The 18,946-nt window shown below is 47.5% G+C and overlaps 1 protein-coding gene across 1 annotated transcript in view; it reads left to right on the top strand.

Moving 5' to 3' along the window:
• LOC147108344 (procathepsin L-like) overlaps positions 1-18,946 on the top strand; it is a 47,840-nt gene that overhangs the window by 16,340 nt on the left and 12,554 nt on the right. The window contains exon 6 of the mRNA XM_086004942.1: positions 18,346-18,511. Coding sequence (XP_085861068.1) covers positions 18,346-18,511 — 166 coding nt within the window. The remainder of the gene's footprint in view (positions 1-18,345; positions 18,512-18,946) is intronic.

The following is an 18,946-nucleotide window of genomic DNA, read 5'->3' as shown; positions in this document are numbered from 1 at the left end:
GAAGAGAGAGAGAGAGAGAGAGCTCACCTATGGTCCCAGGAAGTCAAGAGAGCGAGCTGGCTTCTCAGCCCTATCTTTATATCTGGTGAGCCCCTCCCGTCCTGCCTTGCAAGGCTGTGTGCAAAATTCCCCACCCAAAAGGGTCCAATAACAAAAGGGAGATACAGCTGCTCTATTGTCCAGCGCTGGGTGATTTAAAACCCATTCAAATCTTAACGGTTCCCATTCAAGGTGCAAAAGTCTCTTCTGCAGTTTCCTTTGTATCCACTCGATATACAAACAAAGGCTAATAGCATTCAGTTGCTTTGTAAACAAAGCATTGTCCTTTGTCTTCATTGAACCTTACTTCCAGACACAGAAAGCTGCATTCCAAGCCTTTGTCTCGGCCATGTGGTGACTGCCATTTTATCCCTGGAAATTTAAAAGCACATTGCTCAGGGATCCTTTAATCAAAAAAATGAATCTTCAGAACTGTAAATTATTGCGAATTCTTACAGTCCGCCCTTGGATACTTCCAGCTTGCTTGTAGTATCCTCTTGAAGAAATGAGCAATGATTTCTGACCCCCCACAAACAACCATCCCCTGTATTTACCTAATAGCTATCTGCCACTGATCCCCATCCCGTCTATTCCCCTTAAATTCCAGAAAAAAAACCATGGTACGGTAGGCATCTTACAGATACTTCAGTTTTCAATAAGGGGTCTCATATCCCTACACGCTTGTAAAATTATACAGTGTAAACCAAATTTACAATCACTTTTTTTTTACATCATAAGTTATTACAAAATGTTGCAATCTTAGTTACACAATGTACTCAAATTATCGCAAGCACGGAGAGGGTCCTACGCCTCTGCTCAACTTGAAGTTGTCACAAACTGGTCCCAAGCACGGAGAGGATCCGACGCCTCTGCTCAACTTGGGGCTGCAACACAAAATACAAAAAATCATTAAACAACATGCTTAAATGAACCCTGATCATCACGTGCCGATGATGGGTCACGAAATTCGAGTGGGTATTGCTCCTCCCACTCAGGCAGTAAAAGTACCTTCCACCCCCCTGTGATCGCCTTAAACTTTAAAACAGGCAGAATGGATTTACAGACCAGCCTGCTCCGCCAGCCCCGAACCGTTCCCTTGTCCCTTTGTGGAGGCGGGGCAACCCTCACGTTTAAAATCACCTTGGCACAGACCGAGACCGGGGAGTGTGGGATCTCATGACTCCCAGTCCCTCCCCCTCCCGTCTTCCCTCGACTGGCTGCAGAAAATGATGGGTGCCTGTGTGGCGGCACTCTCTGGCCCCACACTGATCCGGCCACCCACTCATCCTTCCCAGCCACAACATATCTTCTTTGCCCGTGGGCCCCCGGGTGAGTTCCTCCCTCCCCCGACCGCACCCACGCGACTCTTGGGTCTCCCCCCTCCTCTATACAATCATTCCCGGGCCATCACCACCCACCCCCGAGGAAAGCGTCCCTATGACCAGGCGCCCGCGCTTCCCCATCGTGACTCCTCGACAGCGAGGTCTCCCGCAAGTGAACTTCGGTCAGGATAGTGCTGGGTTGGGGGCCATGCCCCACCCAGCTGGGGCCATCTCCTCCCCGTAGGAGGAGTAGGCAAGTTCCTCCAGACTCTGTCCGGTTTTTCCCGAAGATCGCTGCGGGGTCTCCTGGATTCGTCCAGTGGCGAGGTGATCCCCAACATTCCGTATCTTCATTCGATGTCCAGCTCGGGCTGGGCGAACATGGCTGCTTCATTTTCCAATCTCCTGCAAAAACTTAAAAGGACATGCAGCCAGGTCTCACTGACCTGCTGCCTTAGGTGGAGACATGGTCGGGTCCCTTGACCTCGGACCAAAATACAAACATTTGGCACACATGTAAACTTAAACTCTTTGCACTTTAACTTAAAACTAGTTAAATCAACAAAACTTAAAATACACCTTAAAAGCACGCTATATACACACACATAGCTATAAATACAAATGCCGCCCGTCTCCGGACGGCCAGTCTAATCTCTGGCACTGTCGCAGATTCCTGCTGGCTGCAACGAAGCTGGACTGCCTCCTGTCTCTGGTCCCTCGCAGCTTATGGCTGTTGAGTGGGGACCCCTGTTCTCTGGCTTTTCCCTGGCTCGGGAGACCGCCCTACTCCACTGTAAAGTGGGTGACCATGCTTTCTTAGGCTGGGGCACCCGCTGAGACCTTCTGAGGGGTGTCTCTATGGGGGAAACTTTGGCTGGCGGACCCTGAGCTTGGGTCACAGCCCCAGCTGGCTGGGAACCTTCTGCCCCATGTCCAAAGAGCCCGCACTGTATAATGTACCTGGCAGCCTGCTGGTGCAAATCTCTCTCTGGGTTTGTCTGCTCTTCCCTGCCCACTCCTGTGCTGGGGGCAGGTATACTCTCACCACCCGCTGCTGGTGGCTGGAAATTTTCCTCCCCATGTTTAAAACCTGGTGTCAGCTCCCTCCCTATGTCTCCTGCAAGGGGGATTGCTATCCCTGCCCCCGCAGGGTCCCACATCATGGGGGGGACCACTCTAGAAGCGGGCTGGGAAGCTGGCCCCTTTAAACAGGACACTGTGCCTGTCTTTACAGGCGGTGAACTTGAACTTGCCTTGTACAATTTGTCTGAATTTCTCTGTGCCCCGTCCCTGCCTGTAATCGCTGCCACTGGCCCGGACCCATATGGGTCCCAGAAAGTGCCTGCACGTGCACTCTCTTTAACCAGCATACCGGCCAGTCATTGTGGGGAGGCAGAGGTGGGCGAGGGGGTTGCAGCACCATTGATGGCTGCTACCTTTCCCTGGTTGGTCAGGAGAGACCGCATTGCTTCCAGTAGCGACTCGACTGAGGCGGAGGAGATTCCTGTCTCTACTCTTTGGGCTGGGGCTGGGGGATTCTTTCCCTTGCTATTCTTCCAGGAATTCTTACAGTCTTTTCTCCAGTGACCGTCTTTCCCACACCCATAGCAATTTAACCAAGCCTGGGAGGGACTGTTCCCCTCCTGGTGCCACTCTTTCTTATACTGAGCCCCAGGTTCAACCTCGTGGACTTTACCCTTTTGCTGGGGGCTCTCACCATTCCTCCCATTCCTAAATGTCACCATGAGCTGCCGGATTACAGTCTCTTCAGTTACTAGGGGGTCTCGGGGGTCAAACCATGCGTTGGCCTTTGCTCTTATCTGGGGCAGGCAATTGTACACCAGGCAACAAAGCCATTGGGTCTGCTGCTGCTGGTTCAGCTGTGCCCTATCTTGTCCCCCTCTACATGCACGGTTGTAGACTGGCCACAGCCTGTCTGCAAATGCCTGTGGAGTCTCCCCTTCCTGCTGCAGGGTTCTCCCTACGCGATCGAACGGATTGCCGTCGTTCGCACCCATGGCTTCCAGTATTTCCTCCTTCAGGCCCTCAAAACCCTTCTCTCCTCTCTTGGCCTCATCCGAAAGGGTCTGATAGAGCTTACTATCCACAGAGAAAAGCAACATTCTGGCTTTCTCTTCATCATCACAGCTGTTAACACCGGCTGCCTGGTCTACTTGTTAGAAGTGCAGTGAGGGGTCTCCCTTTTCAGAGAGCATGGGAATATGTTTCACCATACCCCTGAGCTGTGGGGTATCATAAGGGACCAGATAGGTATTCTGAACAGCCCCTGGGTCATTATTGTTCACGGGCTGACCGTACCTTCGTTGTCTGAGGGGATACACTGGTCCTGGTCCCCGCCTGTCCAGCGGGACCTGCTGGCGTTCTCCTACCACCCCATTGTCCACCCCTCCTTGCTGCCAGAGCTCCTCAAAACCCAGAGCTGTGAGCTGCTGACTTGGGATCTCTAATTCCCTAGCCAGCCTTTCCCTGGGTGTTGCCTGTGGGGCGGTTTGATTTGGGCTGCCAGCAAAATCCAGCTGACCTGCCTTCGGGCTGATCACACAAATCGTCCCCTTTGCTGCTTTTAAAGCCATGTTAAGGCTTTCTATCTCTGCCCTACAGGGGCCATGATCTGCTTCACCAAACCTGGCATTCTCTTCCCGCAGTCTCATCTCACTGTCCCTCGCCTCTGTGACTTCCTGCACAAGGCGCTCTATAAATGCCTGGCATTTTCCAAGCTGGGACTCCCAATTCTTGGCCTCCTTAACCTCCTCCTGCTCCCTCATCTCGTCCTTCCTAAACCAGCCACCTATACCCCGATAGGTCAGCCTACACACTGCCGCTAAAATTCGCAGGGCTACCCACATACTGAAAACGAGAGAAACAAGAGCTGATGCTTTCACCAGATCCAGACCACTTAGTAAATCAAAAACTGCCTCCACTCCTACCTGGCTCGCCATTGTAAGGATTCCGGGGGCTTCTTTTAAACTGGTTTAAGGTAATCTACCTGGCCAGCAGTCTTTTTGCTGCTGCACTCTAAACCAATTTACAAACAGCGGTTTCGAATCGCTACCCCTCCTTTAGTTCTGAGTGGAGGAACTTATAATTAATGATATTAAAACGGAACACGTGGTTTGGGTGAGAGAACAAAAATCAAGCTTTATTAACTAAAAGAAACTATCATCACAATATCAAACTATCCCACACGAACACAGTAAAATTGTAAAATTGCTTAACAGGGGGTAAGGCAGATGGCAAAAACGAGGGATACAATGGCTACAATGTTATTTAAACAATCTTAGCAATTCCCTCAAATCACCATCCCCCCTTAACTCCTGCTAGGTTGCCTTGTTGAGGAGTCAGAAACTCTGCTCACATGTGGTCCAGTGAAGAGAGAGAGAGAGAGAGCTCACCTATGGTCCCAGGAAGTCAAGAGAGCGAGCTGGCTTCTCAGCCCTATCTTTATATCTGGTGAGCCCCTCCCGTCCTGCCTTGCAAGGCTGTGTGCAAAATTCCCCACCCAAAAGGGTCCAATAGCAAAAGGGAGATACAGCTGCTCTATTGTCCAGCGCTGGGTGATTTAAAACCCATTCAAATCTTAACGGTTCCCATTCAAGGTGCAAAAGTCTCTTCTGCAGTTTCCTTTGTATCCACTCGATATACAAACAAAGGCTAATAGCATTCAGTTGCTTTGTAAACAAAGCATTGTCCTTTGTCTTCATTGAACCTTACTTCCAGACACAGAAAGCTGCATTCCAAGCCTTTGTCTCGGCCATGTGGTGACTGCCATTTTATCCCTGGAAATTTAAAAGCACATTGCTCAGGGATCCTTTAATCAAAAAAATGAATCTTCAGAACTGTAAATTATTGCGAATTCTTACAGGTACACACTGCAGCCACGTTGAGCGGGTGGTGGAGGGAGTGAATGTTTAATGTAGTAGTAGATGGGGTGCCGATCAAGCAGGCTGCTTTGTCCTGGATAGTGTTGTGGTTCTTGAGTGTTGTTGGAGCTGCACTCATCCAGGCAAGTGCAGAGTATTCAATCACACTCCTGACTTGTGCCTTGTAGATGGTGGAAGGGCTTTGGGGAGTCAGGAGGTGAGTCACATGCCACAGAACACCCAGACCTGCTCTTGTAGCCACAGTATTTATGTGGCTGGCCCAGTTAAGTTTCTGGTCAATGGTGACCCCCCAGGATGTTGAAGGTGGGGGTTTTGATGATGGTAATGCCATTAAATGTTATGGGAAGGTGTTTAGATTCTCTCTTGTTAGGGATGGTCATTGCCACTGGAAACAATTTCATGGCATGATTGTTACTTGCCACTTATCAGTTCAAGCCTGGATGTTGTCCAGGTCTTGTTCCATGCAGCCATGATTGCTTCATGACCCCTTGCCCTAGACAACCCAACCAGCAGAAAAAGTTTCTCTCTATCTACCCTATCAATTTCTTCCAAAATCCTAAAACCTCAAACAAATCACCTCTTTACCTTCTGTATTCCAGGGAATACAAGCCTAGTTTATATAATCTCTCCCCATAATCTAACCCTTGGAGCCCTGGTAACATTCTGGTGAATCTGCACTGCACTCCTTCCAAGGCCAATATATCCTTTCTAAGGTGCGGTGTCCAGAGCTGTACACAGTACTCCAGATGTGGTCTAACTAGGGCTTTGTAGAGCTGTAGCAAAACTTCCTCCCCTTTATATTCTAGCCCTCTAGTTATAAACACCAACATTCCATTAGCCTTTTTTTGATTTTCTTTCTATCTGACTAATACATTTTAGTGATCTGTGTACATGGACCCCTAAATCTCTTTGGACCTCCACTGTTCCTAGCTTTTCACCATTTAAATAATACTCGGCTCTATCCTTTTTTGGTCCAAAACGGATGACCTCACACTTACCTGCATTGAAATTCATCTGCCACAGTTTTGCCCACTCACTTAATCTATCAATGTCTCATTGTAATTTACTACTTACTATACCACCGATCTTTGTTTCATTGGCAAACTTAGATATCGGCCCACATTACCCTTGACAACCCATTTTCTTCTAATATAATTGTAAAAACTTTTTGTGTTAATCTTGATATCCCTCAGAAATTTCTTTTCGTATTCCCAGTTTGCAGCCCTGACTATCTTTTTGTCTTCCTTTGCTGTTTTTTATATCTCTCCCAGTCCCCTGGATCTACACTATTCTTTGCACTTTTATATGTTCTTTCCTTTAGTTTTATGTTATCTCTCGCCTCTTTGGTCAACCATGGCTATTTTATTTGGTAAGTAGAGCTATTTCCCCTTAGGGGTATATATTGGTCATGAATTTAGCCAAATTCTTTATTGAACACCTCCCACTGTTTTACCTGATAACAGTTTTGACTAGTTTGCTGTCGTCAGTCTCTGTCTCATCCCGTTAAAGTTAGCCTTACCAAAATCTAGAATTTTAGTAACTATATTAAGCTTTTCCTTTTCAAACCCAACATTGAATTCGATCACATTATGATCTCTGTTAGATAAATGTTTTCTTACGTGGTACCAGGGATGGAAGACCTTACGTGGACAGACTAGAGAAACTGGGGTTGTTCTCCTTAGAGCCGAGAAGGTTAAGGGGAAATTTGATAGAGCTGTTCAAAATCTTGAATGGTTTTAATAGAGCAAATAAGGAGAAATTGTTTCCAGTGGCAAAAGGGTCAGTAACCAAAGGACACAGATTTAAAGTAATTGGCAAAAAAATCAGAGGCGACGTGAGGAAACATTTTTTTACAGAGCGAGTTGTTGTGATCTGGAATGCGCTGCCTGAAGGGTGGTGGAAGCAGATTCAATAATAACTTTCAAAAGAGAATTGGATAAATAAGTGAAAGGAAAAATTTGCAGGGCTATGGGGAAAGAGCAGGGGAGTGGGACTAATTGGACAGCTCTTTCCAAGAGCCGGCACAGGCACGATGGGCTGAATGGCCTCCTTCTGTGCTGTATCATTGACCTGAATTTTGCCTACCTTGGTGGGTCCGGTGCGGGCAGTGGTCATGTCGGGTCACGACCCCGCATCTGGCTGCATTCCGCTGCTGAAATCGAACTTTTGTTAATAGGGCCTATTAAGTGCACCCTGCGCGTTACCCGGCCCAATTAAATGGAACTGGTCTGGTGATGTCATTCATGACACGTTTTCAGCCAGGATCTTTAAGGGGATCATAGCCACATTAGATTTGACGTTTAATCTAACATAGTGCCGTCAGTGTACTACAGCACTGGAGTGCTGCAAACACTGACAATGACTGCACAGAGGCAGAGGGCTGCACCCAGGTTCTCAGGTGACTCCCTCCATATGGTTGTGGAGGGAGTCAGAGCACGCAGGGAGGTCCTCTACCCTTCCAATGGCCATAGGAGACCTTCCCAGGAGACCAAACAACCTGGTTGCAGATTGCAGAGGAGGGCACAAGCAGGGATGTGTTCAGGAGGACCTGGGTGCAGTGCCGCAAATGTTTCAATTATCTCATTAGATCAGAAAACGTTAGTGCAAAGCCACACTCAACTTCTTCCTGCTGTGGCTCTCATCACATCCCCATCACTCTGCCTTCTCTACCCTACTCCTGCATATCCTTACTCACACCAACTTACCTTGCACCTCCACCCATCCCTCTCTCTCTATCTATAGTATCACATCCACATCTCACTCGCCACCCCTCACACTCACCTTCATCCTAGTGCAATTATACCAACTAACAACACACAAGGGTAGCCACTTGGGTGTTTTATCCAATGTTTATGTAAAGTTTCTGTTAATGTGGTGTCAAACATAAAACTCTCTATTTTCAACACTCTCCGGTCTTGGATAGATTTGTGTGCACCTTTGGAAATGGCTTAGTAAGTTGCTGTGAATGGTGAGACATAACCCTACTACCTGCAATGGTGGTGAGTGTGAAAGGAATGGCTTGGTCATTGTAGGGATGCTTTATGGTGTTGGTGTGGGGTGGTGCCAACCTGGCGCATCATGTGGCAGGCATATGGGTGTACAGCATAAAGTTAACTAAATCTGGCCATGATGAGGCCATCCTTGGCCTTGCGGGCAGCAATGTGCTCAGGTGCTGATGCCCTCTGTCCTGTGCAGCCTCAGGTGATTGCGGAGAAGGTTGGTGTTGTTGTTGGTGCTGCTGGTGTGCCTGGTGCTGCTGGTGTTGGGGTTCATCGTGGTCCGATTCTGAGAACCAAGGTGAGAGAGTATAAATGGCACCCATGTTGATGGAATAGATGGCAGGTGAAGTATAGATGACAGAAGCATTTGGTCAATAGTGAGAGAATTCTTCCAATGAGGTGAGACTGGATGGAGAGTTTGCTGGAAAGACTTGCAGCCTGCAGAATCTGTGCTAGAAATGGACTGAGCGGCAGCTTCTGCCTGAGGAAAGTGATGATCTGTCAGGTGGGAGCTTTTACTGTACATTTGATGCTGTTGTGGCGACACGCCACCACTGGACATAATCCGCTCACGGCGGCACGGACAGTTTAAGCAGACGCCCCCAGCCAGGGGCCCTTTCCTCCAGCAACTTGTTTCCCGCAGGGACAGGCTGCCGGGAGCACTTCCTGTCTGGGGAGTATTTAAGTGGTTGCGCGGGCTTTTCCAGTTTCTCTTTGCCATGAGGTTGATTAAAGCAGTTGTGTTTCACCAACTCTGGTCTCGACTCCCACGTTTGCCGCGGTATCTCAACACTGTCAAGTAATCAGCTGGGGCAATGGCCATGGAACTCCCGCCTCAGGTTGACAGACGTGCTTCCCGAGCAGCATGGTTCCCGTGGCCATGCAATTAAATTGAAAAAGTAAGTTAAAAAAGCCTGACAACTAGCTGTTAATCATCTCAATTGGGTCACCCGCCGCTGCCGGTCGCGTCGGCTCCGTGTTGACAGACAGGCCTGGGGGAAAGGCACGTGGGGCAGGATGACAGTGGGTTCCCAACCCACTGTCAAAAATAACAACTTTCCCACCCGACCCGCCACCGATCGCGCCCGCTACCACCCCGGAAAATTCCGGCCATTGTCTCAGCAGAGCCTATGACGAGTGGCTTGAGTTACATAGGAACAGGAGTTGGCTATTCAGCCTCTCGAGACTGTTCCGCCATTCAATTAGATCATGGCTGATCTGTACCTTAACTTCATCTACCCACCTTGGTTCTGTAGCTCTTAATACCCTAACCTGACAATAAATCAATCTCAGTTTTGAAATTCTCAATTGGCCTAGCCTCAACAGCTGTTTGCGAAGTGAGATCTGTATCTCCACTACGCTTTGTGTTGCACCACTCTGACATGTCCATTTCCCACGGAGCCATCCTGCTACGCTCTCTGCATCAGACTGCCAATTAGTCATTTGATCATAACGGCAACTTTTCGAAGGTTATTAATATTGTGTGGCTGTGTAGTCAAATTCATGAATCACAGGCCTGCCTTTTTGGGGTTCATTCAAATGGCCTTTTCAGTCACTGCTGCCTTTGATGCTGAAGCTGCTTTTGCAGCAGCCACTCTTCTTACTGCTGACTTCATGTCACTATTGTCCCTCTGTTGTAGTATTGATCGCCGTCCTGGTCAGTCTGCTGCAAGCATGTCTCAGCTGTTTATATCAATGCCACACAGCTTCAGCTTGTTCTTCAGTGTATCCTTAAAATCCTTCCAACATCTACTTCAGACATTCATGTTTGAGCTCCTTGTACAGGAGACATTTTGTGTCTGTTTTCATCCAGCAGAGTTGTGATTTTATTGGTATTGTCTCAACACTCTTTGATTTTGCCTGTTTCAGCACCTCACACTGGGTAATGAGGCCCTGCCTGTTGATATACGGATTGGGTCTGAGGTGCTATGAAACTTGTCAAGCTCTTTGATGTGACAGCAGGTTTCATAACCATAGAGGTAACCTGAGACCACAAGCCAGACTTTGAGATCAGTGTTACCTCGCACTGTGCTCTCCTCAGACTCTTGACATATAACACGCTTCAAAAATCTGTCGATTGTGCTTCTCTTTGCTCTGAATCCAACAACGACAACGTATTTATCTAGCACCCTTAACATAGCAAAATGTCCCAAGGTGCTTCATGGGAGTATTAGAAGACAAAAAAAAGAAAAATTTGACACCGAGCCACATAAGGAGAAATTAGGACAGGAGGTTTTAAGGAGTGTCATAAAGGAGGAAAGAGAGGTAGAAAGGTGGAAAGGTTTAGGCAGGGAATTCCAGAGCTTAGGGTCTAGGCAACAGAATGGTTGAGTGATTATAATCAGGGATGCTCAAGAGGGCAGAATTAGAGGAGCACAGATATCTCGGGGGGGTTGTGGGGCTTAAGGAGATTACAGATAGGGAGGGGTGACGTCATGGATGGATTTGAAAACAAGGATGAGAATTTTGAAATTGCGGTGTTGCTTAACCGGGAGCCAATATAGGTCAGCGAGCACAGGGGTGATGGGTGAATGGGACTTGGTGCGAGTTAGGACACGGGCAGCCAAGTTTTGGATGGCCTCAAGTTTATGTGGGTAGAATGTGAGAGGCCAGCCAGGAGTGCGTTGGAATAGTCAAGTCTAGAGGTAACAAAGGCATGGATGAGCTGAGGCAAGGGCGGAGACGGGTGATGTTACAGAGGTGGAAATAGGCGGTCTTAGTTATGCTGCAGATATGTGGTCGAAAGCTCATTTCAGGGTCAAATATGACACCAAGGTTGCAAACAGTGTGGTTCAGCCTCAGACAGCTGTTAGGGAGAGGGATGAAGTCAGGATAGGGAACGGAGTTTGTGGGGGGGACAAAAACAATGGCTTCAGTCTTCCCAATACTTAATTGGAGAAAATTTCTGCTCATCCAGAACTGGATGTCGGACAAGCTGTCTGACAATTTAGAGACCATGGAGGGGAGGATCGGAGGCTAGTGATAAATTGGGATGGAGGTTGAAATCACTGAGGATGAGAAGTCATTCGGTGCAGAGGCTGAGGGAGAAAAGCAGTGAAGATATCATGGTAATAAAATTTTTATGTTACTTGGGTGAGTTGTAGAGAACGAAAATTTTAAATGAGAGGTGAGAGGGGTGGAATAAAGGGAGATGCTCAAAGGAGGAGAAGGTGCCAGAGGAGTAGAGGGACCGACCAAGGTGTGATTTGGTGATGAGAGCCACATCGCCACCACAGCGGTTAGAGCGGGGCAAGTGGTAGAAGGTATAGCCAGATTTCATTTCAGGGTAAGGTGTCATCACCCCTCAACCATGATGTCGATGCAATCATCCATGATAAGCTCATAGATGGCAAGGGCCTTGTTCACAAGTGAACGGACATTCTGGAGGGAGATGCAGAGAGGGTCGGTGATGGCTGCCCCACTGCCAGCGTCCACAGGGTCGGCGCTGGGTGGGGGTGATGGGTTGGATGGGGAGGAGATTGGCAAGATAAGCCCCCAGTGGGCGCGCTGGGCAGGAAGGTTGGTGAGAGAGTAGGATGGGACAGTTGGGGTTGCTGTTCGTAAGGAGGCAGCGGCGAGTGCCTCGATGGGCCCTTCGTAGGATGCCAAGAGAGGCACAGAGGGAAGCTGTAGGCTTATCTAAGAGGGAGTCAAGCCTGGGATGGCAGGAGAGTAGGAAGGTCAAATAGTAATGAAGGATTGGGGTGGGGATTTGGGAGCGCAGAATATCTGAGAGAGGAGAGATGAAAGGAGGCATGACGACAGGAGAGAGCGGTTAGGGAGGGATAGAGAGAAAAGGAAAAGAGGGGGAAAAAGTGGAAAAGTATTGAATGGCTCAGGTCCGGAGTGGCAGCCAAAGTGCACACACGAATGGACGAGGGGGAAAAGCTCAGGTTACATAGGCCTGTTTAAATGCAATAATTACTGAGATACATATTCCTGGTAGCAGGGAATAGGTTGGAGACAATAGTTGGGAGACCAGGGTCAAAGTCAGAGGTCCCATGGAAGGACAAAGCTGACATAAGCAGGATGGGGCTGGCACGTTGCATCAACAAACCATTGTCCAAAGCAGGCGAGTGAAGTCCAGAAGCTATTTGAAGGGTAGAGAGTTTGAGGATGGAGGTTGTTGCCGTAGGAATGAGAGTCGGTAGCGGTACAGAAAGGTGATGGCGAAATTGACGCAAGTTGGAGGTCACCGTAGATCAAAGTGACGGAGAAAAAGTAAAACCACAAGCCAGCGATCAACAAAGCTGAAAACCGGTAGAACGAGACACCGGACAGCAAGTGAAGCAGCAGCTGCTAGCTAGAAGCCAGCGGAGCTGAAAAACCAATTGAACCAGTTCAGCAGAGAGACAGCGCAGTTTAAAAGGTAAATTATCTTTTAGCAGCAGAGATAGAGACACAGCAGGTAAGTCTTACAGTGTAATCCAGTGTAGTCCAGTGCAGAAACGTAGTGGTGTAATCCAGTGTAGTTCAAAACAGAAACGTAGTCTAGATGTCCAGAGAAGTCCAAGAGGTTGGAAATCAATTTAACAAAAGAATTCAGCAGCATAAGACTTGAAGCAACTGAAAAGCAGAGCAGCGCCACAGCCACTGAGTCAAACCGTGTGTACTCTTTTTGAGTGGGTGTTTAAACAAATTTTCTGTAACTTAATAAAACTTTAAATAAAACTTAACAAATTAAATTAGAATTTGATTGTCCGGGTTGATGATGCACTCCAGTCCCCGCGGCGCCCACCGGTCGCGGAAATATTCAAGCGTGCCGGCGGACACCGCGTGCTCCATCTCCAGGGCCACCCGGGCGCGAACATGGCTGCAGAAGAGAGGCAGGTCAAACCGTGTGTAATGTTATCTTAGTAACGTAATTACGAGTCTCACAAGCAGTTGTTGAGGAGAACCATTTTATTCAGTTCTGCTTCTGTGTCTCCCAGTACAGTCTGAAAGCATGGCCAAGATGGCATCGGATCCCGCCCCCGGATATGACATCAGCCGTCAACCAGCTGTCAATCAAACCCCCGCTGTCCTTACAACAGCTACGGTTATCCTTACATCTTCCCCCTTCAATGAAGACATAACACAGTAACAACATAACATAACATAACACATAGAATTTGTTAACATCATATAGAACCAGTCAGTGTAACTAATTACAGGTAGGTATAAACCTTACCCACACCCATGAGTCCATTAACTGTTTACAGTCTTATCAATCCCTGTCTACAGGTCAAGTTTAACTACAGGCTTTCTGGTGCGCTGTGACCTGCGTGGCTGGACGGGTGTTTGCTGAACCACCCCAGTTGTATCCACATTATCACTATTGTATCCTTCGTCTCTTTGTGGCATTTCCCTCATCTCGTCTCTTTGTGGCATTTCCCTCATCTCGTCTCTTTGTGGCATTTCCCTCATCTCGTCATCCTCTCCATCCTCCTGAGGCTGAAAGGTCTCTGTGGTTTTCAGTAGGTGCCTCCTGTTTCTGCGAAGCACATTGCCATTCTCTGTCATGACACTGTATGACCTGGGGGCGACCTGTTGTAGAACTGTGGCTCTTGTAGGCCATGACTCAGGCCCTTCAATGCGGACTATATCCTTCTCCTGTAGCGGCACTAGTGTAGTGGCTGTGCGGTCATGAAGTGTTTTTTGTTTCTGTTGTAGCTTACGAGCCTGGTCTGCCCACACCTCATCTCTGTGGTCAGGTGTGACATAACTGGGAAGTCGTGTACGGATTTTCCGACCCAGTAAGAGCTCAGCTGGAGACTTGCCACTTGCTAGTGGGCCCGCCCTGTACGACATCAGGGCCAGATATGGGTCAGTGTTGCTGTGTGCTGCTTTCTTTAATAGTCTTTTCACAATCTGTACCCCCTTCTCCGCCTTTCCATTAGCCTGAGGATAGAGCGGGCTGGAGGTTACATGATTAAACTCATACTCTGAAGCAAATAACTGAAACTCATGACTGGCATAGGGAGGGCCATTATCAGAGACCAGGGTTAGAGGGATGCCCTGCCTGGCAAAGATTGACTTCAGGTGAGTTATCACAGCTCTTGATGTAGTACTGGACAAGAGAGCAATCTCCGGATAATTGGAATAATAATCAATAACTAACAAATAGTCTTTTCCTTCATAGTGAAATATATCAGTTCCGACCTTTTCCCAAGGTTGTGATGGGAGCTCTGTGGTAATGAGGGGCTCTTTTGCTTGCTTGCAGTGATACTCCTGACATGTAGCACACTCGCTGATCAACTGGTCAATATCAGAGTTCATGTTTGGCCAGTAGAGTGCCTCACGTGCTCTCCTTTTCGACTTTTCTGCACCCAGATGCCCTTCGTGTATCCTGTTGAGCATTTCTCATCACATAGAGGTGGGCACTACTATCCTGTCTCACTTAAGCAGTAATCCATTGACCACAGAGAGCTCAGACTGAATGTGATAATATTGTTTACATGACCCTTTCTTCCAGCCCTCTTGAAGATTTCTCATTACTTTACTCAGGACTGGGTCCTTTGATGTCTCTGTGACTATCACTGATAGTTTCTCCTGTGTGGCGGGCAATGCTGCGTAGACCATATCCACATGAAGAGCCACATCCTCTTCTGTTTCACTGTTTTGTGTGGCATACGGCGCAGCCCTGGATAGTGTGTCTGCAATGAACATTTGTGTCCCTGGCACGTATGTTAGCTTGAAATCATAACGTTGAAGTCTCATCATCAGGCGTTGTATCTGTGGTGACATGTCACACAGATTCTTCTTTGCGATCCCTAGCAGTGGCTTATGGTCCATTTCTAGGATAACCTTGGGAAGACCATAGATGTAGGTATGAAATTTTTCACACCCAAATGCCAAGCCAAGGCACTCCTTCTCGATCTGCGCATACCGGCACTCTGTAGCCGTCATGGAGCGTGATGCATACGCTACTGGTCGCCATTCTCCTTCATCTTCCTGTAGAAGGACAGCCCCTAATCCATTCTTAGAGGCATCTGTGGACACTTTTGTCCTCTTTTAGGGCAGAAGAACTTCAGTAGGGGTTCACTTGCTAGAATGTGTAGCAGCCCCTTCCATTCTCTCTCATGTTCATGTCCCCAATGGAACTCAGTCTCTTGGTGCAGCAGTTTTCTCAGATGAACAGTTTTCTCTGCTAGATTTGGAATGAATTTTCCTAGGTAGTTAACCATGCCAAGGGCCCGCTGAACCCCTTTCTTGTCCTTTGGTTTCTCCATGTTATGTATAGCTTTTACCTTTGACTTGTCTGGCTGAATCCCCTCTGCAGAGATCTTGTCTCCGAGGAATGTGATTTCATTGACACCAAACTGACATTTGTCTTTATTTAGTTTTCCATACTGCTGTATTCTCTGAAGTGTTTTCTCCAGTCTGGTGTTGTGCTCCCCTTGAGTGGAGCCCCATACTACCAGATCATCCACGTACACCCGTACTCCCTCCAGGCCCTCGATGATTTGCTCCATTGCTCTGTGAAAGATTTCTGGGGCGGAGCTAATACCAAAGGGCAGACGTCGGTAGGAGTATCGACCAAACGGGGTGTTAAAAGTGCACAGCTTAGCACTTTCTTCATCAAGTTTCAACTGCCAGAAACCATGTGAGGCGTCCATTTTGGAGAAGACTTTCGCTTCTGTCATTTCGCTGACTATTTCCTCTCTCTTTGGAATTTGGTAGTGCTCTCTTTTGATATTGGCGTTAAGGTCCTTGGGATCCATGCAGACACACAATTTATCAGTTTTCTTTGAATTGACGCAGACCATGGAATTTACCCAGTCAGTCAGTTCCTCAATCTTCTTTATGACAGCTAGTCCCTCCATGCGGTCTAACTCTTTCCTCATTTTTTCACGGAGAGCCACTGGAACTCTCCTGGGTGCGTGAATCACAAGTTGTGCATCCTCTCTCAGTTTGATGGAGTATGTAAAGGGCAGTGCTCCGAAACCCTGAAAGACATCTGCATATTTGTGTGCTATAGTCTCATGAGTCAGATTTGTAGTATCTTGGGGGGCACTCTGCACACAGTTCTGTTCATTGATAGTATAGATTCATTTTACCAAGCCCAAATCCACACAGGCCTTGTCCCCCAACAGTGACTCATGTCCTTCAGACACTATAACAAAGGTCAGAGGGTGAATGTGATTTTTTACCTTAACATTCAGCCTACACGTTCCTTTTGTTTCAATGCTTTGTCCATTGTATGCCTTCAAAGACACAGTCTTGTTCAGTATTTTAGGTCGCACTTTGGGATTCCGTGCATCACTCCAACTTATGAGGTTTGCCTTAGCACCTGTATCTAGCTTAAAGGGAACAATGGTGCCATTTACCAGCAAGGGAGCTATCCAAACTTCAGTCTGCAGTCCTACAGAGTGCACTTCATTAGCATTGTTGCCCTGTTTTGACTCATTTTGCACCATTCCAACAAACAAAGTCTCCGCTCCTGTCTCTTCAGTCGCAATAGCATGCACTGTCTTTTTACCTTCAGTTTTCTCTTCTAAAAAACACATCTTGGCAAAGTGATTCCTGCCTTTACATTTTGCGCAGTTCTTCCCATAAGCAGGACACTGTCTGGCCACGTGTTTATAACCGCACCGTCTGCATTCGTAAGGCGTATTCGTCTTGAACTCCGTGGGCCCTCTTGTGTCCCTTTTGTGTATCACATCCACTGGCAGGTTTTTTAGCCCCAGGGCGCTCTCTTCTGCTATGCTGCTCCCTTCGAACGTTTTTGTGTGCATGGCTGAGAGTTCACTAGCATGACAAATTTTCACTGCTGCATCCAAATTTAGGTCGTTATCTCTAAGCATTCTCTCCCTCACCTTCTTGTCGAGTATTCCAAAAATGACTTGATCGCATATCATCGATTCCTTCAGGTCCTTAAAGTTGCATGTTTGTGCTTTTATTTTCAAGTCCGTCAAAAAAAATCAAAGGATTCTCCTAGCTTTTGCACGCGGGAGCGAAACACAAATCTCTCATACGTTTCATTCTTTTTTGGAGTGCAGTATTCGTCGAACCATTCTATCACCTTGTCCAGATCATTTTTATCATCTTTGGCTGCAAACGTAAATGTGTTAAACAGCTCGATTGCCTGCGAGCCAGCCACTGTTAGCAACAAAGCTACTTTACGTGTTACAGAGCTAGTCGAAGCGTCAATCGCTGTGAGGTAGAGAAGAAAGCGTTGCTTGAAGACTCGCCAATTTTCATCAACATTTCCTTCTAGTTGTAGATTAGCTGGAGGTTTAATTCCTTCCATTGTTGTAGTATGTCCTTATCGTGAGTTCTATAAATCCTGGTACCATGTAATGTTATCTTAGTAACGTAATTACGAGTCTCACAAGCAGTTGTTGAGGAGAACCATTTTATTCAGTCCTGCTTCTGTGTCCCCCAGTACAGTCTGAAAGCATGGCCAAGATGGCGTTGGATCCCGCCCCCGGATATGACATCAGCTGTCAACCAGCTGTCAATCAAACCCCCGCTGCCCTTACAACAGCTACGGTTATCCTTACACCGTGTAGTCAGTACAGCGACAAAGTCCTGTTCCTGAGGAATCCAGTGATGGAGGTCGAGTTTCAGCAGAGTTCCGGCAGTTGTAGGAGCTCAGTGAGAATAAAGACACGCCGGGAGATGGGCAGTGGACTCTGCAGGGGTAGCTTTAAACTTGTAGTTTGAACTTGTAGTTTGGGCTGAAATGCATCATTATTAGAGGCAGGGTATCATAAGCAATGGAAGAAAGGAAATTGGGGGAAGAAAGGGCAAAGGATGGTAATGGATGACCATGGATACAGTTGAAGAGAAGAACAGCTCAGAATGGAGCCGCCAGCCCAGGAGCCATCTTGAAATCACTCTGTTTCTGGAGCTACTCTAACTGCAGCATTGGTGACAAGATGACTGAGGAGCACGCTGGCCAAAGCTTCTCACCAATAATCAAGAAGAAGATTCTTCAATATTTACCACATTCATCTGGACATGGCAACAGTGGTTGTGTCTTCAATTTCCGAAGGTCCAAGGGGCTGTTAATGATCCTGTAAAGATATCACTGGTACTTTGAAAAGCATCACACGGTATTAATGAGTTTTAACCTTTAACATTTTCTGTATCACTTAGGATGGATGCTGCAATTTTAAGAGATGTATGGTTGCTGCCACCTGCAGGGGTTACCGATTAATCCGACACAAGAGAGAAAAATGTTTAGCAAGAGCAGTGAGAAGAGTTGGACCCATTTCTGTTGCTGTTGATGCAAGACACAGATCCTTCCGGTTTTATAAAAGGGGTAAGAAACAGAAGCTACGGAACTCTCTATATATATAAAAAATCTTACATCTGCGCACACTTCCTCTGTCAACTGTTTGCATTATCAATTCTTATTCCACGTGTATAATGAAAGCAGCCAATATCAATGTGTCACACTGTAATTACACCACCCCCCCCCCCCCCCCACCAAAGGTAGCACTGTAGCATGTCAGTTTTGCATCACTCAGTCTGTATGGCAGAGAAACCCTCAGATCCTTCCTCCGGTGGTACCATACGGCTACACTGCCTTCAAGTCTTACCACACCCTGGTACATGCTTTCTAGCACTGTCAAGTACCACAAAACCTTCCCGGTGTTCCCATATCCCAGAACACCCCCCTCCCCCAATACTCCCATACCCCATGACCTCTACTCTCGATGCTCCCACAGCTTGACTGCCCAGTGCTATCACACTC

The sequence above is a fragment of the Somniosus microcephalus genome, chromosome 13, assembly GCF_052327205.1.
Source record: "Somniosus microcephalus isolate GS21.2 chromosome 13, FLI_Smic_1.0, whole genome shotgun sequence".
NCBI classification, from domain to species: Eukaryota; Metazoa; Chordata; class Chondrichthyes; order Squaliformes; family Somniosidae; genus Somniosus; species Somniosus microcephalus.
This window is presented reverse-complemented; position numbering and strand designations above follow the sequence as displayed.